General features: G+C 45.7%; 2 protein-coding genes across 2 annotated transcripts; both read right to left on the bottom strand.

The window, feature by feature from the left end:
- Nucleotides 1-275: 275 nt before the first annotated feature.
- On the bottom strand, nucleotides 276-2,036 carry exosc3 (exosome component 3). The gene is made up of 4 exons (XM_035161150.1): nucleotides 1,755-2,036; nucleotides 1,497-1,646; nucleotides 671-822; nucleotides 276-590 (listed from the first exon to the last, which is right to left on the bottom strand). Exons 1-4 carry the CDS (start codon nucleotides 1,977-1,979, stop codon nucleotides 383-385), a joined length of 735 nt encoding a protein of 244 aa, XP_035017041.1. The 5' UTR covers nucleotides 1,980-2,036; the 3' UTR covers nucleotides 276-382.
- A 682-nt stretch (nucleotides 2,037-2,718) lies between these two features.
- On the bottom strand, nucleotides 2,719-21,736 carry tgfbi (transforming growth factor, beta-induced). Its single transcript, XM_035161144.2, has 17 exons — nucleotides 21,532-21,736; nucleotides 20,971-21,069; nucleotides 14,483-14,547; nucleotides 13,493-13,650; nucleotides 12,550-12,714; nucleotides 12,320-12,466; nucleotides 12,103-12,244; nucleotides 11,789-12,001; nucleotides 9,537-9,674; nucleotides 9,257-9,399; nucleotides 5,641-5,777; nucleotides 5,006-5,136; nucleotides 3,980-4,104; nucleotides 3,791-3,893; nucleotides 3,625-3,692; nucleotides 3,476-3,500; nucleotides 2,719-3,383 (listed from the first exon to the last, which is right to left on the bottom strand). Exons 1-17 carry the CDS (start codon nucleotides 21,642-21,644, stop codon nucleotides 3,328-3,330), a joined length of 2,028 nt encoding a protein of 675 aa, XP_035017035.1. The 5' UTR covers nucleotides 21,645-21,736; the 3' UTR covers nucleotides 2,719-3,327.
- Between the last annotated feature and the right edge of the window lie 1,174 nt (nucleotides 21,737-22,910).

Below are 22,910 nucleotides of genomic sequence, written 5' to 3'. Positions count from 1 at the left end.
ACAATTCATTGGAGGAGGAGCTTCACGTGTGACTCGAGAACTTCTTGTTTCCAGGGTGACATCACAGAACAGCAGTGAGCGTCTCAGTTCTCACTGATGACATCACAGCCTCTGTCAGTCATGTGATCCAGGAGCAGCTGATGACTCGTTTTTCATTCAAGCTCCTATCAACAGCCTGAGCTGTGATTGGCTGAATCTGAGCATACAGCCAATCACTGACCACTTTATTGAAGAGTAAAGATCTTTAACTGTTAAAGTGCTGAAATGAAACTGAGTTGTAGATTGATACACTTTATTAATTTCACAAAATAAAAAAAATACATGTTCCTTTAAACACAATGACATCACAACCTCCACAGGAGGACCAGACGTGTGACGTGGTCTACAGCGCCCCCTGTTTGACCCTCGTGAACAGCTCCCGCCTCTGCAGCGGCGTCATGGTCTCGCAGCTCTGCAGCAGGTTTGCGACGACGAGGGTCTGATGGACGCTGGAGGATCTGACCCACAGACGACCGTTCATCCCGATCACGAGCTCACACGGGAACAGTTGCTCCAGGTCGGACCGCACCTCGCTGTGGGGGGACAGCAGCCTGGGGGTCGGACATGTTGGTTTTAATTATTAGTGATATTGATGTGTGTGTCAGTGCAGCGTCGTTAACTTGTGACTGACCTTCTGACAAGTCCCAGAGAGACTCTGAACAGCAGCCCGCCCCCTCCAAACACGCCCATCCCATTGGCTCGTCCCGAGCTGCCGATACACGCCAGCTCCGGCTCCATGTCCTTATTGGCTACGATGAACTGAGCAAAGACCAGGTCCCCCACCTGCACAGGTAAGACAAAGAACCATCAGTTCCTGGATTCTTGTTCAGATCCTCAGTGTTTCACCTGGACCTCTCCTGTCTAGACCTGGACCTCCTCCTGTCCTCAGTGTCTCACCTGGACCTCCTATCTCCTCAGTATCACCTGGACCTCCTCCTGTCCTCATTGTCTCACCCGGACCTCCTCCTGTCCTCAGTGTCTCACCTGGACCTCCTCCTATCCTCAACGTCTCACCTGGACCTCCTCCTATCCTCAACGTCTCACCTGGACCTCCTCCTGTCCTCAGCGTCTCACCTGGACTTCCTCCTGTCCTCAACGTCTCACCTGGACCTCCTCCTGTCCTCAGCGTCTCACCTGGACCTCCTCCTGTCCTCAGCGTCTCACCTGGACCTCCTCCTGTCCTCAGCGTATCACCTGGACCCCCTCCTGTCCTCAGTGTCTCACCTGGACCTCCTCCTGTCCTCAGCGTCTCACCTGGACCCCTCCTGTCCTCAGTGTCTCACCTGGACCTCCTATCCTCAGCGTATCACTTGGACCCCCTCCTGTCCTCAGTGTCTCACCTGGACCTCCTATCCTCAGCGTATCACCTGGACCTCCTCCTGTCCTCATTGTCTCACCCGGACCTCCTCCTGTTCTCAGTGTCTCACCCAGACCTCCTCCTGTCCTCAGTGTCTCACCTGGACGTTGGGTCTGTTCCTCTTCGTGGCCCCCTCAAACGCCAGGTAAGACAGAGACGCCTGTTCACTTCCTCCGAAGTCGACCTTGAAGACGTCTCCTGACTTTACGGTGACGATGCCGATGACTGTCTCACCTTTAGCAGGGACGTACTGTGGACAGAGGGACAAGGTGACTGAGTTAAACGGTTTGATTCATATAACCAGGTCTAACTGGTTCTGGCTGTGGTTCTGGTTCTGGTTCTGCGTGGAGCTCCTCACCCTCCTCTGCTGACAGTCCATCCAGAAGACGTTGGGCTGTTTATGGCGGAGGACCCCGCTCTTACACACCAGTAGCCGGTCCCCGCTCCGCCGCAGCCCCGGGCCACACAGCACCTTCTCCGGTCTGACGGGCTCCGTCAGAGAGATGGTGTCGTCCCCGTCACAGGAGAACTCGTCCCCCGGTAACAGAACCTCCCCGACCCGCTGCTTCAACGTGGACAACATCTCTGCGTGGAGCAGGAAGCGGGGCCGGAAATGAAGGTGACACACACCGGAAACAAAGTCGGCGGCCACAGAGGGACGGAGAAAACAAGACGTGGTTCCAACATTGGTTCCGCTGATCTCTGGTTCTACGGTTCTACCTCAGGACGAGTAAATAAGTAACGAGGTGACGAAGTACAAGTACTCATGATTCAGTTACAATACATTTTAATGGAAGTTGTTTTTTCTCCTCGCCGTGTGAACAGCAGGTGGCGCCATGACTCCATCACGTTTCTTGTCTCTGTGTTGCAACGTAACTAAGTAACCTAACCCTAACCCTAACCTTAACCCTTCTAAACTAACCCTAACCCTTCTAAACTAAACCAAACTTTAACCCTTCTAAACTAAACCAAACCTTAACCCTTCTAAACTAACCCTAACCCTTCTAAACTAACCCTAACCCTTCTAAACTAAACCCCAGTTAGGTAAACTAACCCTGGTCACAATTATAGAAAGATCCATGATCCATATATTTCAAAAATAATAGTAAAAGTAAATCTGTCTTTTATTCTGAAGTCACTTTGTCTTAACTTTATGCAAAATATATAACATAATGAATGAATATGAAATATTAAAATGTGTGTGTGGTAAAACACACATGTTCCTCACCTGGACCACATTTAACGTTTCATAAAACTGATCCTGCTCCTGCAGTGGCGAGCGTGCACGGATGAAACGTGCACAGATTACAGACGCATGAACCTGAACTCTGAGGCTTTTATTCAGAAAGACACACACACATACAGTTTTAGTTACAGACTTGGTGTGTTTTCATTTTTCATTTTTATTTTACAAAACAGAGCAAAGAAAAAATCCTAAGAATCTGCAGAAGTCAGCTGGTCACAGTGTGAGTCTGACCTCTGACCTCAGGCTGCAGGACGTCAAACTTCAAACTGGACATTTATTCAAAATGTGTTGCTTTTTTACAGAACACAGAAAATAAAACACTGTTAAAATAAAAGGCGTTTAAAAACTTTCATCTGTTTGTAAAAAATCCCTCAATTTGATCTGTCGTTTATCACTGGTCATAAAAACTACTTCTCCCAGAATGCCTTTCAACAACCCACAGAGGCCGTGATAAAACAACAAACACTGAAGAGTTTATTTTTCTAAATGAATCGTTTTCACGTGTTTGACCTGAATCTTTGGTTTGGGGTTAGGTTCGGACGACTCTGAATCTTTTCCTGATCTCAGGGAACAAACTTTTTCAAGGATTTCAGAGGATTTAAGGTTTGTGACATTTGACCCTTTGGGGTGAGAAGGCGTTCTGTGGTTCTCATTCTTTGGTTCCTCGGACGTTGTGGCAAGTCTCTCATTGACTCATCGTCCTGCTGGAGCGACTCCGGATCACCTTCTGGAAGAGGTCGTCTGAAACAGAGAGACACAGCGTAGTTGACGAGAGAACGACTCAACGCCGTCTCAGTAAAGTTTGAACTTTTCAAACACCTGAACAAACTCACCGTTCCTGAAGCTCTTGGCCTCGGCCTGTGAGAAGAGAGAAGGTGTCAGATTCCAGTAAAAGGCTGAAATGTGAAACATGCTGTGACTGTTAAGAGTCCTCGTGTTCACTGACGTCACATGAAGGTGATCAGGTGTTTTCTTTACTCACCTTGGAGGAAGCAGCTGATCTGAGAGGAGTCGCAGGTCCGTCGGCCTGCTCTCTGTCCACTTTGGGAGCTGCAGAGAGACAGAGACATCAGCAGGGGGCAGCAGGACAAAAGATAAAGTAATGATCTGCAGGTTCACCAACAGGAAATGAAGAGGCTGAGACTCACGCAGAGATCTGATGATGCTGTCGACAGCGTGCACAACTCCGTTAGTCGCCATCAGGTCTGCGTCGGCCACCGGGACCTTGTTGACGTAGACGGTGTAGTTCCGCTGAAAGGAAACAGATCACGTGATCATGTACCGTGACTGATCGATGATCAATGAAAAGTATTGATGAGTGAGGCGCGAGCACTGACCAAGCCCAGCTCCAGCTTCTCTCCCTGCAGAGGTTTGACTCTGGTGTGAGATCCCACGCCCCCGCTGACCAACACACCCTCCCCCAGATGATACCTGAGCATGGCCGACAGCTCCTGATGGTTGCCTGGTAACAAAGAGAGGCCGGCGGTGACAGCAGATTGGCCCTTTCAGTCCCTTCCTGTCAATGACTTGACTTAAAGTTTTAAATCAGTTCGAAAGAGTTCAGCCTCAGTTTTAGAATCTTGCATCTGATCCTGAAAGATCTGAAATCGTGATGAAAGAGGGGGCGGAGCTTTCAGACCTCGGTCCTCGTGTCTTTATTCGGCAGCAGCACTGACAGTTTATATAAACCACATTCAACAGTCGTATAAACTGTTGGAGACGTTAGGACCAAACAAGGAGCAGCTGAGACGAGAAGGAGCAGAGACGTCACATGATCCAGATGTTTTCACCTCAGTCTCTTTAAAAACAACCAGACGTTTGTCTTATGTTTTACTTTATGTTTTCAAACTGGCAGAAATAGTTTTAATCAATGTAATGTTGCATTTGTTCGCCTGTTGGTGGCGTCACATCCTCTTTGTGCTTGTGTCAGTTTGTTTGTCTGAAGAGTCCAAAATTACTTTTTCTCCAGTTTGAAGTCTCATTTTACACTTTTTACATCTTGGTGGTTTTTAACTCTATATTTGAAGCAGATGAAGGATTTTAGTCATCAGACGTCTGGATGTGAAGTTTTCAGAGAAACAAGCTGAGCAGACGTAGCTGCAGCTCGACTCACAAGCCTGACTGAAACGCCCTCTAGAGGCAGAAAGTTACGGTGACGTTAACTGAGGGTGCGAGTTGCAAAACATTGTAACTGGAAAAGTTTACATAACGAAGTGTGATGTCACATAAACTGACGGGAGCGAATCACCCTCTGACACGTTTTTCATTCAGCAGGTGATTAACATGTAGCGTGTTCTTCTCGTGTTTAAACTATGTTCACAGGTGGACCGTGGATTTAAGAGTTTGTGATGTGTCATACTCACGCAACAGGTTGTTGAGCTGGAGACGTGGCAGGGCGTTGAAGGCGTCGTTAGTGGGAGCAAAGAAGGTGTGCGCCCTCTGCTGGTTCAGCAGCTCCGTCATCCCTGCCGTCTGGATGGCACCGACCAGGAGACTGAAAACACAGGTGTGTTTGTTTCTTAGACCTTAGTTGAAATGAGGGGTGGGAGCATGGAGGTTTATCATGCGACGCTGCGGACGTCTCTGATCACGACAACTCTACATTAACATGACAGCTTGAAGCAAAAACATTTAGACTGCCCCCTGGTGGCTGGCTGCAGTACAAGTCATAAACCCTGTCTCCTCCATGGGACATTTCAGGTTGTTGATATCACAATGATGCACATTAGTAACAGTAGCAGTCGTAGAAGTAGCAGTATTAGCATAAGTAGTATTATTAGCAGTGACGTACAGTTTACTAATGTTTACTACATTTTACTACTGTACCGTCCTGCCGCTTTTGCCACAATTTACCTGTTGTTTACTATCGTTTACTAGTGTTTACCCTTGTGTATCAGTGTTTTCCACCGTTGAACAGTTAGCAGGAAAACGATGTCTCTTTCTTCGAGCTCTGGAGAGGATTTTTTTCCAGGTAAACATGATTGAGACGTGTTCTCACCTGAAGCGGTCGTCTGCCTTCAGGATGTCCATGATGGTTCCCATTGGTGGAGTGAGGACTTTGTCCACAGTGAACATGGAGGCGTAACGTCCGGTCTTATCGTGAGCAGCGATGCAGGCGTTCTCGATGCACAGATTCTATAACACAGAGACATGAAACGAGTTCTGAACATGATTCATTCTCCACATACTCATTATTATTATGATAATAACTATAACTAGACTTGCGAGCAAGTACAATGTGGTCCCGAGCCTCGCGACCGTAGGGAAGTGACGAAACCTACGCATCGCCCCCGTCACACCCATCAAGAGGCGTTCGCTTAGGACTCGATGGGAAGGATGTCAGAGCATGCCCTGTCATCCTCCGTCCATCGGGTGGTGCCGGAGAATGCTCACTGATCATGTCTCACGATTCAGCTGAGGTCATGAGTTGGCTGTGAAAAATTCCAATGAATGTTATTCCAATGAAGTTTGAACCAGAGGGACTACTTTCAGTTTACACTAGGTGGCACTGTTGAGCCATTCTGCCTCAGTTGCCAAATATTGTCCATGTGTTCACATCGTGACTCTCATTGTACATGTGCATTTTGAGGCAGATTGGAGCAAGTGCAGTTACGTTACAGCCACTTCCTGTTCGTTGGCGTTCCATCGAAATGCACACCGTTGCGGTTTCGATGTCAAGGCTTAAGTCTCACAACATGGTGTCACCAGCCTCTCAAGGTTTCCCTGTTCTGTTCTGAGGTGGATCAAATGAAAAATGCAGGCATAACATGTCAAAGTATAAAACATGGTACTTCCTGTCACAGCTAGGTGGCGCTGTGACTATTAAAGTATATTTGCATATGGAACTCTTCAGGGCAGGAAGTTACAGCTACTTGAAGGTTTTTGGCGAGTCATCAAGATTTGCCACCATGCCAAGGACACGCCCCCTGATGAAAACTCATAAATAATATAACTTTTGATCAGAAAGTCTCAAACATGATAAAAACCAAATGTGAAGTCGATCACATGAAATCTGTAGAAGTACGTTTGAAAACGGATTTCACATGAATCGGGTGAGCGGGCTAGCTGCAGTACACTTAAATGTTAAACATGACATCTCCTGTTACCGGTAGGGGGCGCTATGTCTAATATTGAATATTTTCATATGGAGCTGTTCAGGGCGGGACCTTTGTTGTACGAGGTTTGAGGCAGATTGAACAATATACAAGGAAGTTATGTGCATTTATTTTTTTCTGGCGAATCATAGAAATTCTCCGCCACGCCACGGCCACGCCCCCTTACGGAAACTCATAAATAATATAACTTTTGATCAGAAAGTCTAAAAAATGATAAAAACCAAATGTGAAGTCGATCACATGAAATCTGGAGAAGTAAGTTTGAAAACGGCAAATATCATTTTCAAACCAAAATGGCCGACATCCTGTTGGGTGTGGCGAAGAGTGTCAAGAGGATTTTTTGTGCGTCTGGGCATGATACATATCTGTGCCGATTTTCATTACTCTAGGCAAAAGTAAATGAATAGGAATACCCTCATTGAAAATTTGAAAGGGGCGCTATTGAGTCATTTCTGACCTCCGAGTGTTTTCGAGTATGATAAGTCCCCAAAAAGGCATTTCAACATGCAGAAGAAGAAGAAGAAGAAAACAACAGGTCCCTGCAGCGTCGTGCTCGGGACCTAATTATTATTATTATCTCTGCGTCCACATCTCATGTTTACCTTTAAACTGATGATACTTTATTCACTGACGTGCTTTTTTATAAAAGTGAACCAGGTGGTTTCTACCATATGAATTTTATACACGAAAAACAAGACACACACACACACGCACACACGCACACGCACACAGGCACACACACACACGCACACACACACACGCACACACACAGACACTGAGAAGACTCAGTGTCTGGAAAGATTTAGCAGCCGTGGGAACAGGAAACATTTTGTGGTTTGCAGAGTTCATTACTGAGGAGACATGAACCACCCACGAGTCCTAAAAGACGTGAAGACGCTGGAGACAACCAGAGTCAGTCTCCGGTCACTGTCACGATCAGTAACTAGACAAAGACACTGGGAGACGAAGCGAAAACAGTTCACCTCCACCAGCTGTGGACTAGTTCTGTTCACTAATGTGTCACATGACTGACGACTGGTCGATGCTTCACCACAGAACCACAGCAGTGACCGGCGTCATGTGGGATGATGTCATCACCACATGCGGTCGCAGTGATGGAACAAGCTGAGTCACCGTATTATCTCAATCCAACAGAATGTTTCATGAAATGCAGAAACAAACTCAGTGACCTGATGACATCATCACACAGAGACAACATCCACAGCCAATGTAGGCAGACCTTCCACTCAACCTCCCCGGCAACAGATGACACAGTCGGATAGACTCAACCGACTGAAAGTTGATGAATGAGTCAGAAATCTGAACAGGTCTCATGTTTGTTCCATGTTTCATCTGATCTGTTACTTCTGGTTTCACATTGTAATTTAGGGACTAAAGAATTTAGTCTGACATACGTACGTCCTGTTGTCATCACCTACGTGGGCGGAGTCTACCTATACTTGACTCTGATTGGTTTGTAGCAGCATCAGCACCTTCAGGCGCAGTACTACAGTACCACAGTACTCCACAGTACTACAGTACTACAGTACTCCACACTAGTTCAAATGCACCAAGTGAACGTCCTCGTGGTTCAAACATTATATCGTCGGAGGTGAAGACTGCAGCTGCTTCCTCTTGCTCTCTCTTCTTCTTCTTCTTCTTCTTCTTCTTCCTCTCTCTTCTTCTTCTACTGTTTAATGTTGCCTCGGTCAACAGGATGCTTATGATTTCGATGAGCACTATTATCTGAGTGTGGAAGACGACACTCAGACTCTGACACGATACAAACCAACCGCTGCTTCTGTTCTGATCCTGAAGCTGCAGCGATGATCCTTTTGTATTAGCGGCCCGTAAACTGTATTCACACTTTTTGTTTCCACGTTACTGAATTCTTTCGTCTTCACCATCTCTGTCTCTCTCTGCGAGTGAGTGGGAGTGTAAAATAAATCATAAAATCAAATACACAGAGACACACCGGCTAAATGTCAGACGCCCTTGTGTGACCACAGAAACGTTTTAGTCGCTCTACAGAGATTTTTTGTATTTGCTTGGAGCAGACGAGGCCGAACGTTCCCCATCCCTGTCTCAAAGGAGATGTATTCATATCATCATCTTTAGGTCAATCATTTTAATTTGTGTAATAACTATAAAATGTTTTCATGCTCTAATGTTCAGAAAACATCTCGTTCCTCAGACTGTCCATCGCTGCAGCTCCTCTTTTCAGCCTCTGTCTCTTACACTTGGTTTTACCTCCTGTCTCTTTAAGACCCCTGCTCTGATCGGCCAGCTGGTCCTCTCTGTTGTGATGGGTCAACAGCTTCCAGTGTGTGAAGGAAATGTGGGGCCTCTCTCTTTACCTGCTTTGTTGAGGGGCGTGTCAGACCAGCTGCCAGGTGTGGATATACGACACAAGGCGCTGCTACACAACTCATCACAACGTCACGTGACATCAAAGTGATTTTGAACAAAGAATGCGAGGAACAAACCAAACGCTCGTACGTTTCTGTAGACGAAGACTCTGAGTGTGACGCCTCCCAGCGTCTCCAGCTCTTGACCGTGGTACAGAGACTTAGAGGACAACTGCTGCTTCACCAGGTGATTAGTCATCAGCTTCTTCATGTCAGGAGACATCGTCACACTGCCTGAGAGACAGACAGGTGGACAGACAGGTGGTCAAAGAGACAGGCTGACAGACAGATAGGTAGTTTTGAACACTCGGGCAGAGGTGTCTCACTGTTGTGTTAATATTTAACGAGGATCAAAGGAGTATGAGCGTTACCTTTGAAGGCGTCGTTGAGCGGAGCTAACAGAGTCACAGCCTCGGAACCCGTCAGGTGGGGGCTCAGGCCGGCTTCAACAAACAACGTGGTTGCCGTGGTAACAGATGAACCTTCAGCGAGCTCCAGGAGAGTTTTCGCTGAAATAGACAATGATACTGTGAGTTCTGCAAGTATCACTACGAGTACTAGTATGAGTAGAATGTATGAGTTGTATTGTGGCTTTAAGTGTAGCAGTAGTAGCAGTAGCAGTAGTAGCAGTAGTAGCAGTAGTAGCAGTAGATGTAGCAGTAGCAGTAGTAGTAGTAGTAGCAGTGGTAGTAGTAGTGTTAGTAGTAGTAGTAGTAGTAGTAGTGTTAGTAGTAGTAGCAATGGTAGTAGTAGTAGTAGTAGCAGCAGTGGTAGTAGTAGTAGTAGCAGCAGTGGTAGTAGTAGTAGTAGCAGCAGTGGTAGTAGTAGTAGTAGTAGCAGTGGTAGTAGTAGTGGTAGTAGTAGTAGTAGTAGTAGTAGTAGTGGTGGTAGTAGTAGTAGCAATGGTAGTAGTAGTAGTAGCAGCAGTGGTAGTAGTAGTAGTAGCAGCAGTGGTAGTAGTAGTAGAAGTAGCAGTGAAAGTACCAGTAGCAGTGTAAGTAGTAGCAGCAGTGGTAGAAGTAGAGGTAGTAGTAGTAGAAGTGGTAGTAGTAGAGGTAGTAGTAGTAGAAGTGGTAGAAGTAGAGGTAGTAGAAGTAGCAGTGAAAGTACCAGTAGCAGTGTTAGTAGTAGTAGTAGTAGTAACAGTGTTAGTAGTAGTAGTAGCAGTGTTAGTAGTAGTAGTAACAGTGTTAGTAGTAGTAGTAGCATTGTTAGTAGTAGTAGTAACAGTGTTAGTAGTAGTAGTAGCAGTGGTAGTAGCAGTGGTAGTAGTAGTAGTAGCAGTTTTAGTAGTAGTAGTAGTAGTAGCAGTGGTAGTAGTGGTAGTAGCAGTGGTAGTAGTAGTGAATGCAGTAACAGTAGTAGTAGTGTTAGTAGTTGTAGTAGCAGTGGTAGTAGTAGTAGTAGTAGTGGTAGTACTAGTAGTGAATGCAGTAACAGTAGTAGCAGTGGTAGTAGTAGTGTTAGTAGTAGTGAATGCAGTAACAGTAGTAGTAGTGTTAGTAGTTGTAGTAGCAGTGGTAGTAGTAGTAGTAGTAGTAGTGTGTGGTTGTACTAGTAGTGAATGCAGTAACAGTAGTAGCAGTGGTAGTAGTATTGTTAGTAGTAGTGAATGCAGTAACAGTAGTAGTAGTGTTAGTAGTTGTAGTAGCAGTGGTAGTAGTAGTGTTAGTAGTAGTAGTGGTAGTACTAGTAGTGAATGCAGTAACAGTAGTAGCAGTGGTAGTAGTAGTGTTAGTAGTAGTGAATGCAGTAACAGTAGTAGTAGTGTTAGTAGTTGTAGTAGCAGTGGTAGTAGTAGTAGTAGTGGTAGTAGTGGTAGTACTAGTAGAATGCAGTAACAGTAGTAGTAGTGTTAGTAGTTGCAGTAGCAGTGGTAGTAGTAGTAGTAGTGGTAGTACTAGTAGTGAATGCAGTAACAGTAGTAGCAGTGGTAGTAGTATTGTTAGTAGTAGTGAATGCAGTAACAGTAGTAGTAGTGTTAGTAGTTGTAGTAGCAGTGGTAGTAGTAGTGTTAGTAGTAGTAGTGGTAGTACTAGTAGTGAATGCAGTAACAGTAGTAGCAGTGGTAGTAGTAGTGTTAGTAGTAGTGAATGCAGTAACAGTAGTAGTAGTGTTAGTAGTTGTAGTAGCAGTGGTAGTAGTAGTAGTAGTAGTGGTAGTACTAGTAGTGAATGCAGTAACAGTAGTAGTAGTGTTAGTAGTTGTAGTAGCAGTGGAGTAGTAGTAGTAGTAGTAGTAGTGGTAGTACTAGTAGTGAATGCAGTAACAGTAGTAGCAGTGGTAGTAGTATTGTTAGTAGTAGTGAATGCAGTAACAGTAGTAGTAGTGTTAGTAGTTGTAGTAGCAGTGGTAGTAGTAGTGTTAGTAGTAGTAGTGGTAGTACTAGTAGTGAATGCAGTAACAGTAGTAGTAGTGTTAGTAGTTGTAGTAGCAGTGGTAGTAGTAGTGGTAGTAGTAGTGAATGCAGTAACAGTAGTAGTAGTGTTAGTAGTTGTAGTAGCAGTGGTAGTAGTAGTAGTAGTAGTAGTAGTGGTAGTACTAGTAGTGAATGCAGTAACAGTAGTAGCAGTGGTAGTAGTATTGTTAGTAGTAGTGAATGCAGTAACAGTAGTAGCAGTACCTGAGTCTGGGATAAGCAGCTCGTTGATGTAGTGGACGACTCCGTTGGTTCCCAGCTGGTCTTTCTTGGTGATGATGGCCTTACCATTCAAGGTCATGTGGTCTCCGTCACAGCCGACCTCCAGAACAGTTCCTTGCAGCGTCTCCATCGGAGTCCCCGACACGATCGACTCGGCACAATGCATCTGCTTCAGGATGTGGTAGTTCAGCAGGTCTGAGGGGAACAGAGGTGGACTCACGTCAGTCCACTTCTTTAAGTTTGTCTTAACAAGCAAAACTATCAGCAGTGTAATCAGAGTGCCTCCTGCTGGCCACCTTTCAGAGCAACGGGGTCTCCAAGGATCCTGTTCAGGGTCTCCGGAGGAATTTTCTCGAAGGCTTCATTGGTGGGAGCGAAGATGGTGTACTGACCGTCGCTTTCCAACATGGGGGTCAGACCTGCGGCGGCGATGGCCGTCTGGAAAAAAAAGAATCGAAGGAAGTCAGTGACTGAATCTTGAACCTGAACCTGGGTAAGACCTGATGTACTCACACGCAGCGTCTCCAGGTCCTCGTCAACGTCGATCAGCGTGTTCACGTTGTTGGAGATGGCGGTGATGACACGGTCAACCACATGCACAATGCCGTTGGTGGCGTGTTGGTCAGGTTTGATCAGCCGAGCACAGTTCACTGTCACGATCTGACGAGGTGAGATAGAGGAGGTCGTCAGTGTTGATAGAGTAACGGTGTGTTAGCGCTTGTGTGTCACAGTGTGTCACTGACTCCGTTGCTGTAGTGGTGGATGTGAACGTGGAAGTCCTGGTACATTGAGGCGAACGAGGATCCGTGTTTCAGCTCCTCTGAGGTCAGTCGGCGGTTCACCATGTGGTAATGAAGAGCGTTCAGCAGCTCGATGTTCACGTTGCTCACCAGAGCATCTAGGATCTCCTGCAACATGACGACAAAGAACACAATACGGTTAAAGCATGAACACACAACCACCGTCGCTGTGAGAGAAACGTCCCTGTAACAAGTTTTTCTAGTCCTGATGTCCACTCAGAGCTTTACAGTTCTTCATTCACCCATTCACCCATTCACACACATTCACACATTCACACACATACACACATTCACACACATACACACACATTCACCCATTCACACACATTCACACATTCACACACATTCACCCATTCACACACATTCACCCATTCACACACATTCACCCATTCACACACATTCACACACACACACACATTCACCCATTCACCCACATACACATTCACCCATTCACACACATTCACACATTCACACATTCACACATTCCACACATTCACCCACATACACACATTCACCCATTCACACATTCACACACATACACACATTCACCCATTCACACACATTCACCCATTCACACACATTCACACATTCACACACATTCACACATTCACACATTCACACACATTCACACACATTCACACACATTCACACACATTCACACATTCACACACATTCACACACAGTGCATGTACGTGCAGCACGTTCTCTGTGAAGATGTCACATGTCATCAGTCTGGGTGCTTGTTGGACGAGAGGTGGTTGTGATCATTGTGTTTCTGCAGCAGTTCATCTGTTGTGGCTTCTTGAAGTCGCTGTTATGTTTGAGAAGAAAGTGATAGTGCATCTGTTTGGGACTATTTCATTGGCGGATGGTGTCTGGTACTGACTGTGGGCAGAGCAGCCCAGGCCTCGTTGCTCGGGGCGAAGAAGGTGAAGCTTCCTGGACCTTCGACCTCCTCCCTCAGTTTGGCTCGTTCAGAGTACATCTGAGTGGTGGAGGCTCCGACGACACCCAGAGTGTTGTAGATGTTGACCAGAGGCAGCGCTGCAGAAACACACAATGACAACAGCACGTTCTGTCTTAAAGGAGACGTTCTGCTCATCTTCAGGTTGATAGTTTTAATCAGTGTTATGACTGTTAAAATGTTTTCATGCTCTAATGTTCAGGAAACATCACGTTCCTCAGAATGTCCTTCGCTGCAGCTCCTCTCTTCAGCCTCTGTCTCAAACACTTGGTTTTAGCTCCTGTCTCTTTAAGACCCCCCTCCTGATAAAGTCTGCTCTGATTGGTCAGCTGGTTCCCTCTGTTGTGATTGGTCAACAGCTTCCAGTGTTTGTAGGACTCTACCTGGCTTTGCTATTGGGCGTGTCAGACTAGCCGCTCATCATGCATTTTGCAAACATGGGGCCGTGTGATGTGACATCACGATGGTGTAGAAGTACCTTCAGAATACTGAAGAGGTATTTTCTTTTGAACTCATTAACTATTTCACAAAAAACTAGATAACCTTAGTGCCTTAGTAATACCCCAACTAGAGGAAAGAAACAAACTTAATTTCTCCTTTAAATAGATCATGTGATCTGTCACTAGTTGATCTTAATGTTTTCATTGGACGACATATCATTGACGTCAAAACCATCACCACATGATCAACTTGTTCACATGATAAGTCAGAGTCTCCACCTCCTCCAGAAACATCTAGAATTGCATCTGTAGCTATGTCACGGTGTTTATTTACCTTCTACTACCTTCTACTCCCGGCATGTTGAGTTGTGTTTTAGAACAGAAAGTCCTTGTATGGTGACACAACGGAATTTATATTGTGTGTTTTATTTTGAAATTTGACTTGTGTGTTTGGGGGAGTCAGAGGTCATACCAGCAGGACATCCTTTCTCTCCTGGAATCTTCTCATATCCCGGGCAGCATTCGTACGTGATCACACTGAAAAACAAAGCAGGAGACTTCCATAAAACGGAGCATGACTCCTCCCTCTCCACTGACCCCTCCCCCCAACGGACCCCTCCTTCTATACGGACCCCTCCCTCTCCATTGAACCCTTCCCCTTAACTGACTCCTCCCTTTCCGTTGGCCCCTCCCTCCCCGGTGACAGCCGTCAGGACCACTGAGTCTCTGATGTCGTTTCAGATGAGTGAGTTTGAACTAAAATGGAAACTTTCACAGAAACTCGATGCAGCAGATGTTTCCTGGTTTTCTGCAGCAGCTCAACTTTATTCAGGAACATGGAACACGTGAGAACATTTGGTCCAACTATGAAAATGTATTTCCTGCTGAAAATGTATGAGGTGATGATGTCACACCACCAAGGTCAAAATAATGTGATGATGTCATCAGTTACTTGTGTGATGTCACCAGTGTAGAAGCCTTCTCTGGACTTGTACCAGTTCCTGTAGAACCGCTCGGTGAAGAACCAGAAGGTCATGAACGAGCTAAACACTTTGATCTTTGAATGGTTGAAATCAGTAGAAGTTGTTTAGGACTTTAAGGAAGAGACTTGAAATCTACGATCTACAGCAGGGGTCGTCAACCTTTTTGACAATAAGTGCCAATGTGAATTTTCTTCTTAATTAATTTGCCATATCAACATTATTTTTAACATTAAGTTTTATTATTGAACCACGTTAATATTTCCAACAGACATGTTATTTTATTCCATCCATATTGGCTATATATAGAACAACACTTTAAAGAAACATGTTTATCTCATTATGATGCAATAATAAGTTTGTCATTAACCAACCACACTCATATTCAGAATTGTGAAAGCTTGCTTCAAAGACTTTGAGACAGTTTGCTTCTCATACCTGGACACTGCACGTTTGATGGATTCTCCCTTGTCTCCCTGATCCTTGAAACTTCTTTCGTGCTTTGTCTCAAAGTTGCGCTGAACACTGGACGTTTGGCAAACAACACTTTCAAAACATAACGTGCACACAGCACGGTCCTTATGAAAAACAAAGCCATAGTCTTCTGCCCATGAGGGCTGAAAGTTTTAGCTAGCGGGCATGACATCACCAGTACACCTGAACTTCACTGAGATCCATGTGGGAAAATTCGAGCAGCGCCGGCTGGGAGGCTTCTTGTTCTTATTATTTAATGGCGATTGGCATCCAGCCTATGGTGCATTACTGGCACCTAGTGGCTGGGAGGTGTTAACATCAATCAAGCTAAATAATACAGGCTGCGTGACGGCAAAACCTTTGAACATTTCTTTAATAAGAAATCGCCTGTGTGCCAATGACAGCACGCGTGCCGAAGGTTTCTGACCCTGATCTGTGAATCAGCTGAAGAGTTTGAACGAGCTTTAAAACCTGATGAACAGTGAATGTGAAGCTGTTTCCTGCTGAGCTCATCCAGCTGTGCGCAGCTGTGGCCCGTTACATCTCAGAATTGTCATCACGCTACTGTGAACTGTGCTGCTGCGCGGATCACCAGGTTTCAGGTTCGATACCCTCTGCCCTCCCGTGGAGCGTCTGAGCCTGATGGCGGCTCTCAGCACATGTGGACTGTAATGAAGCGTGGCGGCAGAACCTCCACGACTTCCTGTAGAGATTTCCATCATAAATGTGTCTCAGCCGTCTGGGCTCATAAAGCTCATTTCCTCAGAGACCAGAAGAATCTGCAGCCTGAGCAGACGCCTGAGGAGGAACCAGAGCCGCTGCCAGGAAAAACACCGCGTTCCAGTGTCTCCAGTTCACTGCAGAACCACAACCATCCAGGAAACCTCGGTTCATTTAACCACCCATGATGCACTGCAACACGGACGGGACCACTAACCACATTAAAGATTCTTTAACCAGAGTGCAAAACAGTTGCTGCACTAAAACAAAATCAAAAGAAATGTTCATGATACAGAACATAGAAAGACAAAGCAAAACCTAGTCTGGTCTCTAGTCTCTGTACTAGTCTGTAGTCTCTAGTCTCTGGTCTAGTCTCTGGTCTCTAGTCTCTGGTCTAGTCTCTGGTCTCTAGTCTCTAGTCTCTAGGCTAGTCACTGGTCTCTAGTCTCTAGTCTCTAGTCTCTAGTCTCTGGTCTGGTCTCTAGTCTGGTCTCTAGTCTCTGGTCTAGTCTCTGGTCTCTAGTCTCTGGTCTCTAGTCTCTAGTCTCTGGTCTCTGGTCTGGTCTCTGGTCTCTAGTCTCTGGTCTCTGGTCTCTGGTCTCTGGTCTCTAGTCTGGTCTCTGGTCTCTGGTCTCTAGTCTCTAGTCTCTGGTCTACTCTCTGGTCTCTGGTCTCTAGTCTCTGGTCTCTGGTCTCTGGTCTCTAGTCTCTGGTCTAGTCTCTGGTCTCTAGTCTCTAGTCTCTGGTCTCTAGTCTCTGGTCTCTAGTCTCTAGTCTCTGGTCTAGTCTCTGGTCTCTAGTCTCTAGTCTCTAGTCTCTGGTCTAGTCTCTGGTCTCTAGTCTCTGGTCTCTGGTCTCTGGTCTCTAGTCTCTAGTCTCTGGTCTCTAGTCTCTGGTCTAGTCTCTGGTCTCTGGTCTCTAGTCTCTAGTCTCTGGTCTCTGGTCTCTAGTCTGGTCTCTGGTCTCTAGTCTCTGGTCTCTGGTCTCTAGTCTCTAGTCTCTGGTCTAGTCTCTGGTCTCTGGTCTCTAGTCTCTAGTCTCTAGTCTCTGGTCTAGTCTCTAGTCTCTAGTCTCTGGTCTCTAGTCTCGAGTCTCTGGTCTACTCTCTGGTCTCTAGTCTCTAGTCTCTGGTCTGGTCTCTAGTCTCTGGTCTAGTCTCTAGTCTCTAGTCTCTAGTCTCTGGTCTAGTCTCTGGTCTCTAGTCTCTGGTCTAGTCTCTGGTCTCTGGTCTCTGGTCTACTCTCTGGTCTCTAGTCTCTGGTCTAGTCTCTGGTCTCTGGTCTCTAGTCTCTGGTCTACTCTCTGGTTTCTAGTCTCTTGTCTAGTCTCTGGTCTCTGGTCTCTGTCTCTAGTGTCTGGTCTGGTCTCTGGTCTCTGGTCTCTAGTCTCTAGTCTCTGGTCTCTAGTCTCTAGTCTCTGGTCTCTGGTCTCTAGTCTCTAGTCTCTGGTCTAGTCTCTAGTCTCTGGTCTAGTCTCTAGTCTCTAGTCTCTGGTCTAGTCTCTAGTCTCTAGTCTCTGGTCTCTGGTCTAGTCTCTAGTCTCTAGTCTCTAGTCTCTGGTCTAGTCTCTAGTCTCTGGTCTAGTCTCTGGTCTCTGGTCTAGTCTCTGGTCTCTGGTCTCTGGTCTAGTCTCTGGTCTCTGGTCTAGTCTCTGGTCTCTAGTCTCTAGTCTCTGACTCTGGTCTCTAGTCTCTAGTCTCTAGTCTCTAGTCTAGTCTCTAGTCTCTAGTCTCTAGTCTCTGGTCTCTGGTCTAGTCTTTAGTCTCTGGTCTCTGGTCTCTGGTCTAGTCTCTGGTCTCTAGTCTCTAGTCTCTAGTCTAGTCTCTAGTCTCTGGTCTAGTCTCTAGTCTCTAGTCTCTAGTCTCTGGTCTCTGGTCTAGTCTTTAGTCTCTGGTCTCTGGTCTAGTCTCTGGTCTCTAGTCTAGTCTCTAGTGTCTGGTCTCTGGTCTAGTCTCTAGTCTCTGGTCTCTGGTCTATTCTCTAGTCTCTAGTCTCTAGTCTCTGGTCTAGTCTCTAGTCTCTAGTCTCTGGTCTAGTCTCTAGTCTCTAGTCTCGGTCTAGTCTCTAGTCTCTGGTCTCTGGTCTCTGGTCTAGTCTCTAGTCTCTGGCAGTCTCTAGTCTCAGTCTCTAGTCTCTAGTCTCTGGTCTAGTCTCTAGTCTCTAGTCTAGTCTCTGGTCTCTGGTCTCTGGTCTAGTCTCTAGTCTATCTCTAGTCTCTGGTCTAGTCTCTAGTCTCTGGTCTCTGGTCTAGTCTCTAGTCTCTAGTCTCTGGTCTCTGGTCTAGTCTCTAGTCTCTACTGGTCTCTGGTCTCTGGTCTAGTCTCTAGTCTCTAGTCTCTAGTCTCTGGTCTAGTCTCTAGTCTCTGGTCTCTGGTCTCTGGTCTAGTCTCTAGTCTCTAGTCTCTAGTCTCTGGTCTCTGGTCTAGTCTCTAGTCTCTAGTCTCTGGTCTAGTCTCTAGTCTCTAGTCTCTGGTCTAGTCTCTAGTCTCTAGTCTCTGGTCTAGTCTCTAGTCTCTGTCTCTGGTCTAGTCTCGCTGTCTCTGGTCCTGTCTCTAGTTCTAGTCTCTGGCTCTGTCTAGGTCTGGTCTCTGGTCTCTCTAGTCTCTAGTCTCTGTCTCTGGTCTAGTCTCTAGTCTCTAGTCTCTGGTCTCCATTTCAGCAGCAGCTCCTTTAATCAAATAAAAGTTCACATCTGAGACAGAAAAGAGTAAAAACCTCCCACAGCTCCTGCAGCGTCCAATCACAACGGCAGTAAAATGTAAACAGATGGAGATCAGCTACTGACTGTGTGTGTGTGTGTGTGTGTGTGTGTGTGTGTGTGTGTGTGTGTGTGTGTTTTGGAACACACTGGACTGATTATCAAACCAGATGGAAACTCGACTCGCGTTTGTTCTCCACATAAACAAAGATGGCCGCTGTGGATTCCTGACAAAACAAACAGAGCGAGGTCGCAGTAATTCAGCTGCCGGGGTCGAGCCGCCGGAGGGAAACTTCCAAAAGCGTCCAGAGAGAAAAACACGGCTCGAATGTCTGACAGAGTGAAAAACCTTTCATGCAGCACAGCGTCGTCCTTCACTCGGATTCTCAGATGAAAATAAAAACTCTTTCCTGATTCAAGCGAATGTGAAACTGCTGCAGATTAAAACAATAAACCTGAGGAGAAGGTTCACGAGGATGAAATGACGTTTCCAGGGACGCTGTGTGATGTCGGAGGAGACGGACGACACAAAGACTCGTTCATAACGTCCAAAGCTGAAGTGTCAATAAACTGAGACTATAGAGAGTGAATGAGCTGTGATAGAAACAAGCGATAAAGACACAGATGAGAAGAGGACCCAGGACTGAACCTTGTGGAACACCACAATGAATTCAGACTCATCCTGTTTGACTGCAACTGGACAAAGTCTGTCTCTGTCTCTGTAGTCAATAAATATCCGACATTGACTCATTGATCCAGAGACACTGAAGCTTGAGTCCAGTCAGAGACTGAATGTGTCCGTGAGCCAACAGACACCATAAAACTCTGGACTGTTATTTTCAAACATGAACTCCGGAAAATGTCCAGAAAATCGAGTCAACACGTCCACTCGTTCACTGTGAAGCTTCTGACTGACTCCACACATTGTCCTGCTGTTTCCTCACATGGACTCACTCTGACACTTTACAGACATTTCACTAGGAGGCTGCAGGAGAAGTTCAGGAACATGTCTGTGGTTCAGGTCACATTCACCAGAGACACTTCAGTGTGGACAGTCTCTCTAGGTAAAGGAATTTTAGGAGACAGAAGTCTGCGGGGAGGACGGTGCGGGGGTGTGGGGTTATGAGTCTTCCTCCTGTTGACCTCCGACCTGCTGATCCTCCTCCAGAGAAACCCAGAGATACACAACCAGAGAGACAAAGACAGGACTGTTCTCTCTCTCTCTACTCACCACACACACACACACACACACACACACACACACACACACACACACACACACACACACACACACACACACACACACTCCAAACCCCCCCATGAGTATAAATGTAATAAAACTGTCAGTGATATGAGCTGAGTGTTTTCACAGTGTGTGTGTGTGTGTGAGAAACTCTCACTTCCTTAGTTTCCAGTTTCCTGAAAGAGTCTGTTTGTGAGAAACATTCGACTCTGAGGCCGTTTACAAACTGCGCTCAACATTCTGTCCAATCACAGACTGAGACACGACTGAAAAGAAAGTGAGACAAGATGAGGACGACTGTCTCAGCTCTGCAGGAACAAAGAGTTTCTATGACGACAACACACACACACACACACACATTGTTAATGAGGCACTGGCAGCAGCTGTGTGACACTCTGCATGAAGTGAACAGGATTAAAGCAGGGAGTGTGTGTGTGTGTGTGTGTGTGTGTGTGTGTGTGTGACACAATGTTACTTTGAGTAAAATCCATTAGGACTTAACGAGGGTTGTAACATCATAGAACATTAAATATAACGTTATATCATCAGAATTCTTCAAACTAAAAATATTTTATGTTTATTTGTTTCAGCTGATAAATGACAGGAAGTAGAGGAAAACTTCCCAGAGTTCCGAGCAACATGTTTACATCTGAACAGAGAGAATCAGAATCATCATCTGAGATGCTTCAACATCAGAGGTAAATTATAATTAATCAGTGATAATCAAGCAAAATGATTTGTCAGAGAACCCGACAGGTTCTGGAGTGGAACTGACAAACAAAGGTTCTCTAAGAGGAACATTGGTCCGTCACAAGCTGGAGCACACACACATGATGAAGGACTCACGTGGGTTTGCCGCAGACCTTGCGATGGTACCACTGTTTGCAGTTGGTGAAGTATTTTCTGTCGGTTCCTTTAATCTGCTGCATCGCACAAACGTTTGGTCTGTAAGAGAAAAGAGACGAGGATCAAAGGACGAACAACTCGTCTTCATCATCTCAACATCACAACTTTCTGTTAACACACGAGTCAGAGTGTGTCTGCTGAAGACATGTACACACACACAGTTAGTGTGTGATTCATGAATCCTATCAGAGTGGTTCCATGAAGATAAATCAGATAAATCAGATAATAGATCAGATAATACTCTTAATGTGTTGATGTGTTCAGTTCCATCAGCATCTGTTGGACTTGTGTCCTGGGAGAGGATCCTCACATGGGACTGAGCTTTATTCACTGATCACTAAGTTTCTGTTTGACTCTAGTTGAGTTAAGAACAGAGGAAGTTGCTCCTTGTTAACATCTGTGAGACAAACTGGGAATGTGAGACAATACAAATAAAATGTGATTGATTGATAATGATAGTTGGTCAGATGTATAACCAGATGTATGAACAGATGTTCTCACCCCTGCTGGCGGCCTCGGATGCGGCTGTGCTGCAGAACAGCCTGATAAGGAGAGCGGGCCTCACACCGGCTCAGAACCAGGATCAGACCCAGAACCAGCACACACACCTTCATCTTCGCTGAAAGTCTCTGTTCTCTGCTTCGCTCGTCTCTTCCTCTTCCTCCCTCAGCTGCTCACACTGACCCCCCCCTCAGCCAGCAGCAGCATGTTTATACAGGGGGGCAGGGGGAGGGGCAAGGGGAGGGACAAAAGGCGGGGGGCGGACTTTGACACCAGAAGAAGAATTCCTGTCCTGTTGTGGACGAAGACTTAAACGTCGAGAGAATCTGTCACGTTAAAAAGTTAGAGGGGGGAGGCTACGTTCATGGGCCATACATAAAATCTGAATTGAAAGAACTCTATGCTGTGAACAATAACATAGAAACTTCCTGGATGTGTTTATCACATGAAGATGGACGACATGACAGCTCCTCTAAACTGAAGACAAATCATCTTCATCGCCCCCTGGTGTCTGGCTGCAGTATAGATCATAAGCCTCCTCCATGTTAGCAGATGGGACATGGACCAAACATCAAAGTAGACGTTAAATAAATGTTTGTGAAAGCCTAAACAATACAGATTAAACATGTTAAAGCCACTATAAATGATATGGCCACAGTAGCCAGGCTTCCGTAGTTCTTGAATACAATGTGTTTTGTTGTTGACATTGAAACATTATGCTGGTGAGACATAGAGCAAAGGACAAATAGAGCCAACTATAAGTATATGGAAAACAAAGAGTTATAGATTAACATGTACCTCCCCTGGCATACAAGTGTTGTTACAATAGTGTTGAGATTCTGGTGCTCATCTGAAAATTAATAGGTTTTAACTATAAACTTGCATGTGAGCCAGACTAAATTCAGATTAGAAATAGATTAGAAACACATTGGATTTCTTTTTTAAAAACAACAGGCTGTCCAGCAGTCAAGCAACTGGGCCGAGGGGAGAGAAAGACATTCATGCAGAAAGCACACAACTGCTCTGGGGAACAAGGCCTAGTTAAACACCTAGAGGGACATTTTCAGAAAACATTTTGTACACTTTGACACTGGAATGCAGATTATGAAATGAATAGAGGAAGTCCACTGCAATTTTTAACATTATAACATTTGGAACATTTAAATTTTGTAATATTTGTGTTTTTTCTTCCCCATACAGAAACTACCCTGTTTTCCCAGGGGATCAATAACACACAAACACACACACACACACACACACACACACACACACACACACACACACACACACACACACACACACACACACACACACACACACACACACACACACACACACACACACACACATATGCATATATATGCACAGTACTACTTACC

This window comes from Hippoglossus stenolepis, chromosome 7, assembly GCF_022539355.2.
Source record: "Hippoglossus stenolepis isolate QCI-W04-F060 chromosome 7, HSTE1.2, whole genome shotgun sequence".
Classification (NCBI taxonomy): Eukaryota; Metazoa; Chordata; class Actinopteri; order Pleuronectiformes; family Pleuronectidae; genus Hippoglossus; species Hippoglossus stenolepis.
The sequence above is the reverse complement of the archived record's forward strand: the minus strand, read 5'-3'. Positions and strand labels throughout refer to the sequence as shown.